Below are 13372 nucleotides of genomic sequence, written 5' to 3'. Positions count from 1 at the left end.
GTCAGCCACCTCCTGGGTGAAAGGGAGTTCTTGTCCCCTCTCCTCTTTCTTTGTAGGTACAGACCATTGTCTCTTCCCAGAGGAGGTCTCTCTTCGGAGACTTGTGCTGCGGGTCCTTGGTCTTTGCAAATTCTCAGGCCCTCACTGGGCCCAGACAGTGAATATAACCTGTCTCCATGGCTGTGCTTTGTTCTATGTGCTGATTGGCTCAGCCAAAGGGATTACTGTGGTGCAGGTGACAAGCTTCACTTCCACACTTCTGGAGCGTCATATTCCACATTTTACATCTCTCTTCAACTATGTCCCATACAAACATCTTGCTCCCATCAGGGCGACCAGCGGGCTGCTGGCTGTTGGTAGAGACCTCACATGCCACCTCTGGTGAGCTATTGTGCATATATCTCACCTAGGGGATCCCCGTAAAACTCTAGGCATCCCTCTGCTCTCTGCCAGTTGGGGTCTAGTTATCTCTGGGCCAGCGTCCACAATGGGGACCTGGGTATCTGCAGCTTCCACTGGTTGGATTTTGTGTCAATGGAGCCTGCAGCCGCTCACTCAAACTAAAAATCCAGGGCCAATTTCTCAAGAGTTCGGTTCCTAATCACTTTATTCTGGCTAATTTCCATCTCAGGAAATTAGCCAAGAACCTGTAATTTTCCCAAGAGCTGAGACATAGGACGTGATTCTTCCTCACTTCCTGTCCTACACAGCATACATATTTCCTTGTCCTGTTTCTCAGCTGCCCTGTCCTGCCCCAGAAGTGGCTGCATGTCAGTGCGGGGAGTCTTCTTCTTTTGTGTATGTCACAAGCCGATATCTATGTAACCCTTCTGCCAGTGGAGTTGGCAGCGACCAGGGCCGGGTTCAATATCTAGGGGTTCCTTTCCAGGAATATAACACAGGTCTGGTTTGAGCACCCACCCCAGTAACCGGGGACAATTACACACCACCCCCTGGGTGCTTCTACGAGGCAAAGCTTCCCCTCTTGTGAGCACAGTCTTAGTGCAGAAAAGAAACTTTTTAATAAAAGCAGGGAAGCCCAGCGGCATTAACTTTGGAAAACGCCGGAAACAGATAAAACCATGAGCAAAACACCTATCCCAGCTTATGCTGGGCAGTATCTTTTGCCTCAGGATCTTGAATCCAGCAACCCAAAGTTCCTTTAATGTGCCCCTCCCTTGTCCCTCCACTGACCCCACTCACAGTGGTTGTCTTTGGTTAGTGAAGACCCAGAGTTCAGAGGTGCACCTGTGTGAGTTCAGCTCCCACCATGGAGGTGGGGAGGAGAGGGCTGGCTCGCTGTGCTGTCTGGGTGCTTGCTCTGGTGGCAGCTGCCCTGCCAGCCACTCATCACTCTGCTCGCCCTCACCTCCTGCTGCCCCCAGCCTCTCTACTGTGACCTCTGCAGGTCGCTCTCTTGAGGCTCCCCCCAGCTCTCAGGGACTATCAGCTCTTAGTGGAGAGACCTCAATGCTGAAGCAGGCTGGGCAGAAACACTGTCTCACAGCAGGTGATTTCTGCTCTAGTGATCACTTAATCCCAAAAGACTCCTAAAGGAGCCTTAATTAGCTCTACCTTTGAAGAGTGGTGAGGGGCAGATTAAACTATGCCTAGACCTCTTACACAGAGCCCACACACCTCAGCCGGAACACCCATTTCCACCCCGTCTCACTCTTGATAGGGGTCTGGTGTCTAAGCCCCCTGGTTAGTGGGTTTAGTTCAGTTGTGGGTGACCCCCTCAGTCAGGGCAGGCTAAGCCCAGTTCTGCTGCCATTTACTCAATCAGGACAACAACATTTCACTAGCCCTGCATTCAAATACACAGTGATTTGTAACCCAGCTCCAGCCAACACAGCTCTGTCTGCTGGATATCTAGGCAGAGTGGGTGTGTGCATGTAAATACCGTCTGGTCCTGAAGCCTTTCCCCCTCCCCAGCTCATCACTAGCTGTCAGGGAAGAGGGTCTTTCAGACCTTGCTTATGTAATGCCGACAGACCCTGGTCATCCGTGGGCAGGATCAAACTGGGCCCTCTGGAGCTCAGTGCATGAGCCTCTATCACATGAGCTAAAAGCCAACTGGCTGTTAGCTAAGGCTGTAGAGCAGACTCATTAATTGCTCTCTCCTAAGTGGTCTCAGTGCCAGTAGATGGGACACAACACCACACCCAGGAGGTGTGTGGGTTACGCTTATCTCTAGCTTGTTCAGCCATCTGACTGTGCATCCTCAAAGCCCACTCTTCTGATGGGGCTCTCCTCCACCACGACCACGTGTGACTGTCTGTATTGCTGCCCCACAGGCACAGTGAGAAGATCAGGCTAAGCCACATTTCTGCATTGTAGCAATTCCTTGGGCCAGTCTGGTCAGGGCCCATTAAGCCTAGTCCAGGATCTGTATCCCAGGTTGCAAATAGGCAGATACAAGTTAGGGCTTCTGAAAATCCATGAGCAAGCCAGTCTCTCCAGAGTTGCTGCCCCTCTGTGAGGGCACAGTTGTCAACCCAGCTCTGCCATCATTCATCTGAGACTGGTCCTGGACTGGCAGCACTAGACCCCACTGCAGCAATGGTTGCCACAAAACGATGTTGCCAAGTCAGTCGTGGCAAGTCAGAAGGAATCGCAGGGGCAGGTGTTTGCTTCAGGAGGGGGCCAACCTGCTTGGAGGAAGTGTGCATTGCCTCTGCACTGGGCGCAAACCTTGTCAGCCTGGAGCGCAGCAGATTCCTGGCAGCCGTCACTGCGCTCCAGGCAGTTCTCAGGGGGATGGACTCTGGGTGACGTTTTCAGGGAGCTATGGAGCCAACACATGTAAATTTGATGCTGATGTCAGGCTAAGGCAGCCACTAATGACACAGGTGACTGTGTTCAACTCCCAATCACCAATATGCTTATGGCAGCGTCTATCCCCCAGCACTGCACAGTATCCCACTGGAGCGAATACCAGCCCCAGGAGTGAGGGTGTAAATCTGCTCCCCAGGAGGTTCCCGCCAGCTTCTACATCAAGGCAGTGCGGGGGAGGGGGGATGATCTTTTTCATTAAGTGCTTTAGTGGGAGCAGTAGGTCAGACTGCAGTCCAGTCTGCCTAACTAGGTGAGAGCTGGCTGGGAGGGGAGTGGAAAAACTTCAACACTGCCCCAGTGATTAGCCTGGTCAGTGGTGGGGAGCCCTTGATAGGTAGTTGCTGTGTGCAGAGACTGGTCAGACCCGTCAGCAGAAGGCGCTACATTCCCCAGCGACACGAGAGATTAGACGCATAGGAGCCTCACTGAGTGTTTATTCCCTTGAATGATTGCAGAATCCGGCATCTCAGAAGTGGCTCAGCTCCGGCTGGTGAACGGTTCGAGTCACTGCGCTGGGAGAGTGGAGGTGTTCCATAACAAGAAGTGGGGAACTGTCTGTGATGACAGCTGGGATTTACAGGATGCTGGAGTCGTGTGCAGGCAGCTGGGCTGTGGGACGGCGTTATCAGCCCCCGCCGGGGCTCACTTTGGGCAAGGATCTGAGCATATCTGGCTGGCTAATGTGAACTGCACAGGGTCAGAAGTTGCCCTCTCCGATTGCAGGGCTCAGCCTTGGGGAGACAGTAACTGTACCCACGGAGAAGATGCTGGTGTCGAGTGCTCAGGTAACCTTCATCCATCATGTCACTGTGGGTGGTGCAGGGATTGGGCTGGGAAGCTTTCAGCACAGACCCCAGTGCTCCAGCATGGTGCTAAGGGATTCAGTTCGGGGTCACAGTAAGTGTCACTCTTCCCACGGTCTCAGTGCTGATCCCATTGTCCCCACAGAGTTCTACATGCCTGCACTGCAGGGAGCAGGATGGGGGCTCAGTGGGGGGCGCTCTCCCCTCGCAGTCAGTGCTGGCCTCAGTGCCCCAGCACAGCACTTACGGCCTGCGCTGCAGGGAGCAGTACATGCGCCTCTGTGAGAGACCCTCCCCGTCACTGATCGCTCTGATCCCCTGCCCCACTACAGCACGCATGGGGTGCTGGGTAACCATGGGTTCTATTTGTGGGATTTGGGGTTGAATGAATCCTGTAGCCACTGAGGAATCCCTTTATGAAGTGTGGGGTTCCTACCACCATCACTCCGGGTGATTTCCATCTCAGCTAATTACTCCTGGACCTGTAATATGCCCCAGTGATGTGGCTGGAGACAGGGTTCTTCCTCACTCCCTCTCCTACACAGCCCGTGAGTTTCTGTGCCCTGTCTCTCATCTACCCTGTTCCACCCTATAGGTGACTGCATGGTCGTGGTGGGGAGTAGGGCTGTCAAGTTATTAAGAAAATCATAATTAATTGTGAGATTAAAAAATTAATCATGATTAAACATGCAATTAATCGCACCTTTACACAATAATAGCATACCCTCACTTTATATTAATTTTTGATTACAAATATTTGTAGTGTAAAAAAGAAACAAAAGAAATAATATTTTCAATTCACCTCATACAAGTACTGTAGTGCAATCTCTTTACCAGGAAAGGAGAATGATTTACAAATAATAACTGCAATCAAAAATAAAACAATGTAAAATTTTCGATCCTACACATCCACTCAGTCCTACATCTCATTCAGGCAATTGTTCAGACAGACAAGTTTGTTTGCATTTGCAGGAGATAATGCTGCTTGCTTCTTGTTTTCAATGTTACCTGAAAATGAGAACAGGCATTCATTCACATGGCACTATTGTAGCCAGCGTTACAAAATATTTACGTGCCAGATGCGCTAAAAATTCATATGTCCCTTCATACTTCGACCACCATTCTAGAGGACATGTGTCCATGCTGATGATGGGTTCTGCTCGATAACGATCCAAAGCAGTGCAGACCTACAAATGTTCATTTTCATCATCTGAGTCAGATGCCACCAGGAGAAGGTTGATTTTCTTTTTTGGTGGTTCAGGTTCTGTAGTTTCTGCATTGTAGTGTTGCTCTTTTAAGAGTTCTGAAGGCATGCTCCACACCTTGTCCCTCTCAGATTTTAGAAGGCACTTCAGATTCTTAAAGCTTGGGTCGAGTGCTGTATCTAGCTTTAGAAATCTCACATTGGTACCTTCTTTGCGTTTTGTCAAATCTTCAGTGAACGTGTTCTTAAAACGAACAACATGTAATGAATCAACATCCGAGACTACTGTAACAGGAAAGATATGGCAAAATGCCGGTAAAATACATTGCAGGAGATACACAATTCTCTCCCAAGAATTTCAGTCACAAATTAAATTAACACATTACTTTTTTAATGAGCATCATCAGCATGGAAGCATGTCGTATGGAATGGTGGCTGAAGCATGAAGGGGCATGTGAATGTTTAGCATATGCGGCACGTAAATACCTTGCAATGCTACCTGCAAAAGTGCCATGCAAACCCCTCTTCTCACTTTCGGGTGACATTGCGAATAAGAAATAGGCAGCGTTATCTCTCGTAAGTGTAAACAAACTTGTTTGTCCGAGTGATTGGCTGAACAAGAAGTAAGACTGAGAGGATGTGTAGGCTCTAAGTTTTACATTGTTTTTTTTCTGAGTGCAGTTATGTAACAAAAAAAATTCTACATTTGTAAGTTGCACTTTCACAGTAAAGAGTTTGCACTACAGGACTTGTATGAGGTGAACTGAAAAATACTATTTCTTTTACCATTTTTACAGCGCTAATATTGTTAATCCAAAATACAGTAAAAGCTGTTTTATCCAACACTTCACCAACTGGAAAGCTCTATAAATCAGCATTTCTGATCTTCATTGGAATGCTGATTTATAGTCCGGTTGGTGCGGGGCTAACAGGGCGTTGGGGCGCAGGATGGGGTGCGGATTAAGGGCTCTGGGAAGGACTTTGGGTGTGGGAGGGGGCTTAGTACAGGAGAGGGGGTGCGGGATGTTGGATCCAGTTGGATCCAAGTTGGATCCAAGGAGGAAGGGCAGCGTGGATACCAGTCTAATAGGTCATACTGGCTGTAGAATGACCGTGCCTAATAGTGTACAGAATGTGAGCGAGGCCAAACAGCAAAAATTAAGATGTTTGTACACCAATGCGAGGAGCCTAGGTAACAAAATGGAGGAACTAGAGCTACTGGTGCAGAAAGTGAAACCAGATATTATAGGGATAACAGAAACATGGTGGAATAGTAGTTATGACTGGACTACAGGTATTGAAGGGTATGTGCAGTTTAGGAAAGACCGAAATAAAGGTAAAGGTGTTGGAGTAGCATTGTATATCAATGATGAGGTAGATCGTAAAGAAATAAGAAGCGATGGAATGGATAAGACAGAGTCCGTCTGGGCAAAAATCACATTGGGGAAGAAAACTACCAGAGCCTCCCCTGTGATAGTGCTTGGGGTGTGCTATAGACCGCCGGGATCTAATTTGGATATGGATAGAGCCCTCTTTAATGTTTTTAATGAAGTAAATAGTAATGGAAACTGCGTGATCATGGGAGACTTTAACTTCCCAGATATAGACTGGAGGACAAGTGCTAGTAATAATAAAAGGGCTCAGATTTTCTTAGATGCGATAGCTGATGGATTCCTTCATCAAGTAGTTGCTGAACCGACTAGAGGGGATGCCATTTTAGATTTGGTTTTGGTGAGCAGTGAGGACCTCATAGAAGAAAAGGTTGTAGGGGACAATCTTGGTTCAAGTGATCATGAGCTAATTCAGTTCAAACTGAACGGAAGGATAAACAAAAAGAAATCTGCAATTAGGGTTTTCGATTTCAAAAGGGCTGACTTTCAAAAATTAAGGAAATTAGTTAGGGAAGTGGATTGGACTGAAGAACGTATGGATCTAAAGGCAGAGGAGGCCTGGGATTACTTTAAGTCAAAGCTGCAGAAGCTATCGGAGGCCTGCATCCCAAGAAAGGGGAAAAAATTCATAGGCAGGAGTTGCAGACCAAGCTGGATGAGCAAGCATCACAGAGAGGTGATTAAGAAAAAGCAGAAAGTATACAGGGAGTGGAAGATGGGAGAGATCAGCAAGGAAAGCTACCTTATTGAGGTCAGAACATGTAGGGATAAAGTGAGACAGGCTAAAAGTAAAGTAGAGTTGGACCTTGGAAAGGGAATTAAAACCAATAGTAAAAGGTTCTATAGCCATATAAATAAGAAGAAAACAAAGAAAGAAGAAGTGGGACTGCTAAACACTGAGGATGGAGTGGAAGTGAAGGATAATCTAGGCATGGCCCAATATCTAAACAAATACTTTGCCTCAGTCTTTAATGAGGCTAATGAGGATCTTAGGGATAATGGTAGCATGACAAATGGGAATGAGGATATGGAGGTAGATATTACCATATCTGAGGTAGAAGCGAAACTCAAACAGCTTAATGGGACTAAATTGGGGGGTCCAGATAATCTTCATCCAAGAATATTAAAGGAATTGGCAGATGAAATTGCAATCCCATTAGCAAGAATTTTTAATGAATCTGTAAACTCAGGGGTTGTACCGTATGACTGGAGAATTGCTAACATAGTTCCTATTTTTAAGAAAGGAAAAAAAAGTGATCGGGATAACTACAGGCCTGTAGACTTTGACATCTGTAGTATGCAAGGTCTTGGAAAAATTTTGGAAGGAGAAAGTAGTTAAGGACATTGAAGTCAATGGTAAATGGGACAAAATGCAACATGGTTTTACAAAAGGTAGATCGTGCCAAACCAACCTGATCTCCTTCTTTGAGAAAGTAACAAATTTTTTAGACAAAGGAAACGCAATGGATCTAATTTACCTAGATTTCAGTAAGGCGTTTGATACGGTGCCAATTGGGGAATTATTAGTTAAATTGGTTTCAGAGTAACAGCCGTGTTAGTCTGTATTCGCAAAAAGAAAAGGAGTACTTGTGGCACCTTAGAGACTAACCAATTTATTTGATCATAAGCTTTCGTGAGCTACAGCTCACTTCATCGGATGCATACTGTGGAAAGTGTAGAAGATCTTTTTATACACACAAAGCATGAAAAAATACCTCCCCCCACCCCACTCTCCTGCCAGTAATAGCTTATCTAAAGTGACCACTCTCCTTACAATGTGTGTGATAATCAAGGTGGGCCATTTCCAGCACAAATCCAGGGTTTAACAAGAACGTCTGTGGGGGGAGGGGTAGGAAAAAACAAGGGGAAATAGGTTACCTTGCATAATGACTTAGCCCCACTCCCAGTCTCTATTCAAGCCTAAGTTAATTGTATCCAATTTGCAAATGAATTCCAATTCAACAGTTTCTCGCTGGAGTCTGGATTTGAAGTTTTTTTGTTGTAATATCGCAACTTTCATGTCTAATTGCGTGACCAAAGAGATTGAAGTGTTCTCCGACTGGTTTATGAATGTTATAATTCTTGACATCTGATTTGTGTCTATTTATTCTTTTACGTAGAGACTGTCCAGTTTGACCAATGTACATGGCAGAGGGGCATTGCTGGCACATGATGGCATATATCACATTGGTGGATGTGCAGGTGAACGAGCCTCTGATAGTGCGGCTGATGTTATTAGGCCCTGTGATGGTGTCCCCTGAATAGATATGTGGGTACAGTTGGCAACGGGCTTTGTTGCAAGGATAGGTTCCTGGGTTAGTGGTTCTGTTGTGTGGTATGTGGTTGCTGGTGAGCATTTGCTTCAGGTTGGGGGGCTGTCTGTAGGCAAGGACTGGCCTGTCTCCCAAGATTTGTGAGAGTGTTGGGTCATCCTTCAGGATAGGTTGTAGATCCTTAATAATGCGTTGGAGGGGTTTTAGTTGGGGGCTGAAGGTGACGGCTAGTGGCGTTCTGTTGTTTTCTTTGTTAGGCCTGTCCTGTAGTAGGTGACTTCTGGGAACTCTTCTGGCTCTATCAGTCTGTTTCTTCACTTCCGCAGGTGGGTATTGTAGTTGTAAGAATGCTTGATAGAGATCTTGTAGGTGTTTGTCTCTGTCTGAGGGGTTGGAACAAATGCGATTGTGTCGCAGAGCTTGGCTGTAGACGACGGATCGTGTGGTGTGGTCAGGGTGAAATCTGGAGGCATGTAGGTAGGAATAGCGGTCAATAGGTTTCCGGTATAGGGTGGTGTTTATGTGACCATCGTTTATTAGCACTGTAGTGCCCAGGAAGTGGATCTCTTGTGTGGACTGGACCAGGCTGAGGTTGATGTTGGGATGGAAATTGTTGAAATCATGGTGGAATTCCTCAAGGGCTTCTTTTCCATGGGTTCAGATGATGAAGATGTCATCAATGTAGCGCAAGTAGAGTAGGGGCGTTAGGGGACGAGAGCTGAGGAAGCGTTGTTGTAAGTCAGCCATAAAAATGTTGGCATACTGTGGGGCCATGCGGGTACCCATAGCAGTGCTGCTGATCTGAAGGTATACATTGTCCCCAAATGTAAAATAGTTATGGGTAAGGACAAAGTCACAAAGTTCAGCCACCAGGTTAGCCGTGACATTATCGGGGATACTGTTCTTGACGGCTTGTAGTCCATCTTTGTGTGGAATGTTGGTGTAGAGGGCTTCTACATCCATAGTGGCCAGGATGGTGTTATCAGGAAGATCACCGATGGATTGTAGTTTCCTCAGGAAGTCAGTGGTGTCTCGAAGGTAGCTGGGAGTGCTGGTAGCATAGGGCCTGAGGAGGGAGTCTACATAGCCAGACAATCCTGCTGTCAGGGTGCCAATGCCTGAGATGATGGGGTGCCCAGGATTTCCAGGTTTATGGACCTTGGGTAGTAGATAGAATATCCCAGGTCGGGGTTCCAGGGGTGTGTCTGTGCGGATTTGATCTTGTGCTTTTTCAGGGAGTTTCTTGAGCAAATGCTGTAGTTGCTTTTGGTAACTCTCAGTGGGATCAGAGGGTAATGGCTGGTAGAAAGTGGTGTTGGAGAGCTGCCGAGCAGCCTCTTGTTCATATTCCGACCTATTCATGGTGACAACAGCACCTCCTTTGTCAGCCTTTTTGATTATGATGTCAGAGTTATTTTCTGAGGCTGTGAATGGCATTGTGTTCCGCACGGCTGAGGTTATGGGGCAAATGATGCTGCTTTTCCACAATTTCAGCACGTGCACGTCGGCGGAAGCATTCTATGTAGAAGTCCAGTCTGCTGTTTCGACCTTCGGAAGGAGTCCACCTAGAATCCTTCTTTTTGTAGTGTTGGTAGGGAGGTCTCTGTGGATTAGTATGTTGTTCAGAGGTATGTTGGAAATATTCCTCGGAGACGTCGAAAATAGGATTCTGGGTCACCACAGAACTGTATCATGTTCGTGGGGGTGGAGAGGCAGACGGAGAGGCCCCGAGATAGGACAGCTGCTTCTGCTGGGCTGAGAGTATAGTTGGATAGGTTAACAATATTGCTGGGTGGGTTGAGGGAACCATTGCTGTGGCCCCTTGTGGCATGTAGTAGTTTAGAAAGTTTAGTGTCCTTTTTCTTTTGTAGAGAAGCAAAGTGTGTGTTGTAAATGGCTTGTCTAGTTTTAGTAAAGTCCAGCTACGAGGAAGTTTGTGTGGAAGGTTGGTTTTTTATGAGAGTATCCATTTTTGAGAGCTCATTCTTAATCTTTCCCTGTTTGCTGTAGAGGATGTTGATCAGGTGATTCCGCAGTTTCTTTGAGAGCGTGTGGCACAAGCTGACAGCATAGTCTGTGTGGTATGTAGATTGTAATGGATTTTTTACCTTCAGTCCTTTTGGTACGATGTCCATCTGTTTGCATTTGGAAAGGAAGATGATGTCTGTCTGTATCTGTACAAGTTTTTTCATGCAGTTGATAGATTTCCACTCCAAAGTTGCGATATTACAACAAAAAAACTTCAAATCCTGACTCCAGTGAGAAACTGTTGAATTAGAATTCATTTGCAAATTGGATACAATTAACTTAGGCTTGAATAGAGACTGGAGTGGCTAAGTCATTATGCAAGGTAACCTATTTCCCCTTGTTTTTTCCTACGCCCCCCCCCTCCCCAGACGTTCTTGTTAAACCCTGGATTTGTGCTGGAAATGGCCCACCTTGATTATCATACACATTGTAAGGAGAGTGATCACTTTAGATAAGCTATTACCAGCAGGAGAGTGGGGTGGGAGGAGGTATTGTTTCATGGTGTCTGTGTATATAATAATGTCTTCTGCAATTTCCACTGTATGCATCCGATGAAGTGAGCTGTAGCTCACGAAAGCTCATGCTCAAATAAATTGGTTAGTCTCTAAGGTGCCACAAGTACTCCTTTTCTTTTTGCGAATACAGACTAACATGGCTATTACTCTGAAACCTGTCATTGTAAGGAGAGTGGTCACTTTAGATAAGCTATTACCAGCAGGAGAGTGGGTTGTGTGTGTGTGTGTGTCGGGGGGGGAGGGTGAGAAAACCTGGATTTGTGCTGGAAATGGCCCAACTTGATTATCATACACATTGTAAGGAGAGTGATCACTTTAGATAAGCTATTACCGGCAGGAGAGTGGGGTGGGGGGAGGTATTTTTTCATGCTTTGTGTGTATAAAAAGATCTTCTACACTTTCCACAGTATGCATCCGATGAAGTGAGCTGTAGCTCATGAAAGCTTATGCTCAAATAAATTGGTTAGTCTCTATAAGGTGCCACAAGTACTCCTTTTCTTTTTAGTTAAATTGGGAAAGATGGGGATCAATATGAAAATTGAAAGGTAGATAAGGAATTGGTTAAAGGGGAGACTACAGCGGGTCATACTGAAAGGTGAACTGTCAGGCTGGACGGAGGTTACCAGTGGAGTTCCTCAGGGATCGGTTTTGGGACCAATCTTATTTAATCTTTTTATTATTGACCTCGGCACAAAAAGTGAGAGTGTGCTAATAAAGTCTGCGGATGATACAAAGCTGGGAGGTATTGCCAATTGAGAGAAGGACCGGCATATCATACAGGAGGATCTGGATGACCTTGTAAACTGGAGTAATAGTAATAGGATGAAATGTAATAGTGAGAAGTGTAAGGTCATACATTTAGGGATTAATAACAAGAATTTTAGTTATAAGCTGGGGACGCATCAATTAGAAGTAACGGAGGAGGAGAAAGACCTCGGCATATTGGTTGACCACCGGATGACTATGAGCCGCCAATGTGATATGGCTGTGAAAAAAGCTAATGCGGTCTTGGGATGCATCAGGCGAGGTATTTCCAGTAGGGATAAGGAGATGTTAGTACCGTTATACAAGGCACTGGTGAGACCTCACCTGGAATACTGTGTGCAGTTCTGTTCTCCCATGTTCAAGAAGGATGAATTCAAACTGGAACAGGTACAGAGAAGGGCTACTAGGATGATCTGAGGAATGGAAAACCTCTCTTATGAAAGGAGACTCAAGGAGCTTGGCTTGTTTAGCCTAACCAAAAGAAGGTTGAGGGGAGATATGATTGCTCTCTATAAATATATTAGAGGGATAAATACTGGAGAGGGGGAGGAATTCTTTAAGCTCAGTAGCAGTGTGGACACAAGAAAAAATGGATATAAACTGGCCATCGGGAAGTTTAGACTTGAAATTAGACAAAGGTTTCTAACCATCAGAGGAGTGAAGTTCTGGAACAGCCTTCCAAGGGAAGCAGTGGGGGAAAAGACCTATCTGGCTTCAAGATTAAACTCGATAAGTTTATGGAGGAGATGGTATGATGGGATAACATGACTTTGGCAATTAATTGATCTTTAACTATTCATGGTAAATAGGCCCAATGGCCTGTGATGGGATGTTAGAGGGGGTGGGATCTGAGTTACTACAGAGAATTTTTTCCTGGGTATCTGGCTGGTGAATCTTGCCCACATGCTCAGGGTTCAGCTGATCGCCATATTTGGGGTTGGGAAGGAATTTTCCTCCAGGGCAGATTGGAAGAGACCCTGGGGGTTTTCGCCTTCCTCTGTAGCATGGGGCACGGGTCACAGGTCACTTGCTGGAGGATTCTCTGCACCTTGAAGTCTTTAAACCATGATTTGAGGACTTCAGTAGCTCAGACATAGGTGAGAGATTTTTTGCAGGAGTGGGTGGGTGAGATTCTGAGGCCTGCATTGTGCAGGAGGTCAGACTAGATGATCATAATGGTCCCTTCTGACCTTAATATCTATGAATCTATGAATCCAGGGGCCGCTCACCTCGGATGGCTCCCCGTAAGCGGCCACCTGTCCCGGGGTCTGGCTAATCCTAAGCGGAGGCGCGTCAGGCGGCTCCGCATGCTGCCCCTCCCAGTGGTGGCTGCACAGGTCCTATTGGCTGGGAACCACGGTCAATGGGAGCTGCGGGGATGGCGCCTGCAGGCGAAGGGAGCGCGCCAAGCCACCTGCCACTCCTCCGCCTAGGAGCAGGTGGGACAAGTTGCCGTTTCCGGGGTGCCACCTGAGGTGAATGGCCCCCAGATCCAGCACCCTGCACCCTACCTTGTGCCCCAACTGCCTGTCCCGAGCCCCCGCCCGCATCCAAA

At 46.6% G+C, this 13372-nt stretch overlaps 1 protein-coding gene across 1 annotated transcript in view; it reads left to right on the top strand.

Annotated features, from left to right (window-relative positions):
* The window catches only part of LOC102937321 (deleted in malignant brain tumors 1 protein), an 86553-nt gene that overhangs the window by 25545 nt on the left and 47636 nt on the right, over window positions 1–13372 (top strand). The window contains exon 9 of the mRNA XM_043534838.1: window positions 3294–3623. Within this exon, the coding sequence (XP_043390773.1) occupies window positions 3294–3623 (330 nt within the window). The remainder of the gene's footprint in view (window positions 1–3293; window positions 3624–13372) is intronic.

The sequence above is a fragment of the Chelonia mydas genome, chromosome 23 (assembly GCF_015237465.2).
Source record: "Chelonia mydas isolate rCheMyd1 chromosome 23, rCheMyd1.pri.v2, whole genome shotgun sequence".
NCBI lineage: Eukaryota > Metazoa > Chordata > Testudines > Cheloniidae > Chelonia > Chelonia mydas.
Note: the sequence above shows the minus strand (reverse complement) of the source record. Positions and strands in the feature narration are given on the sequence as shown.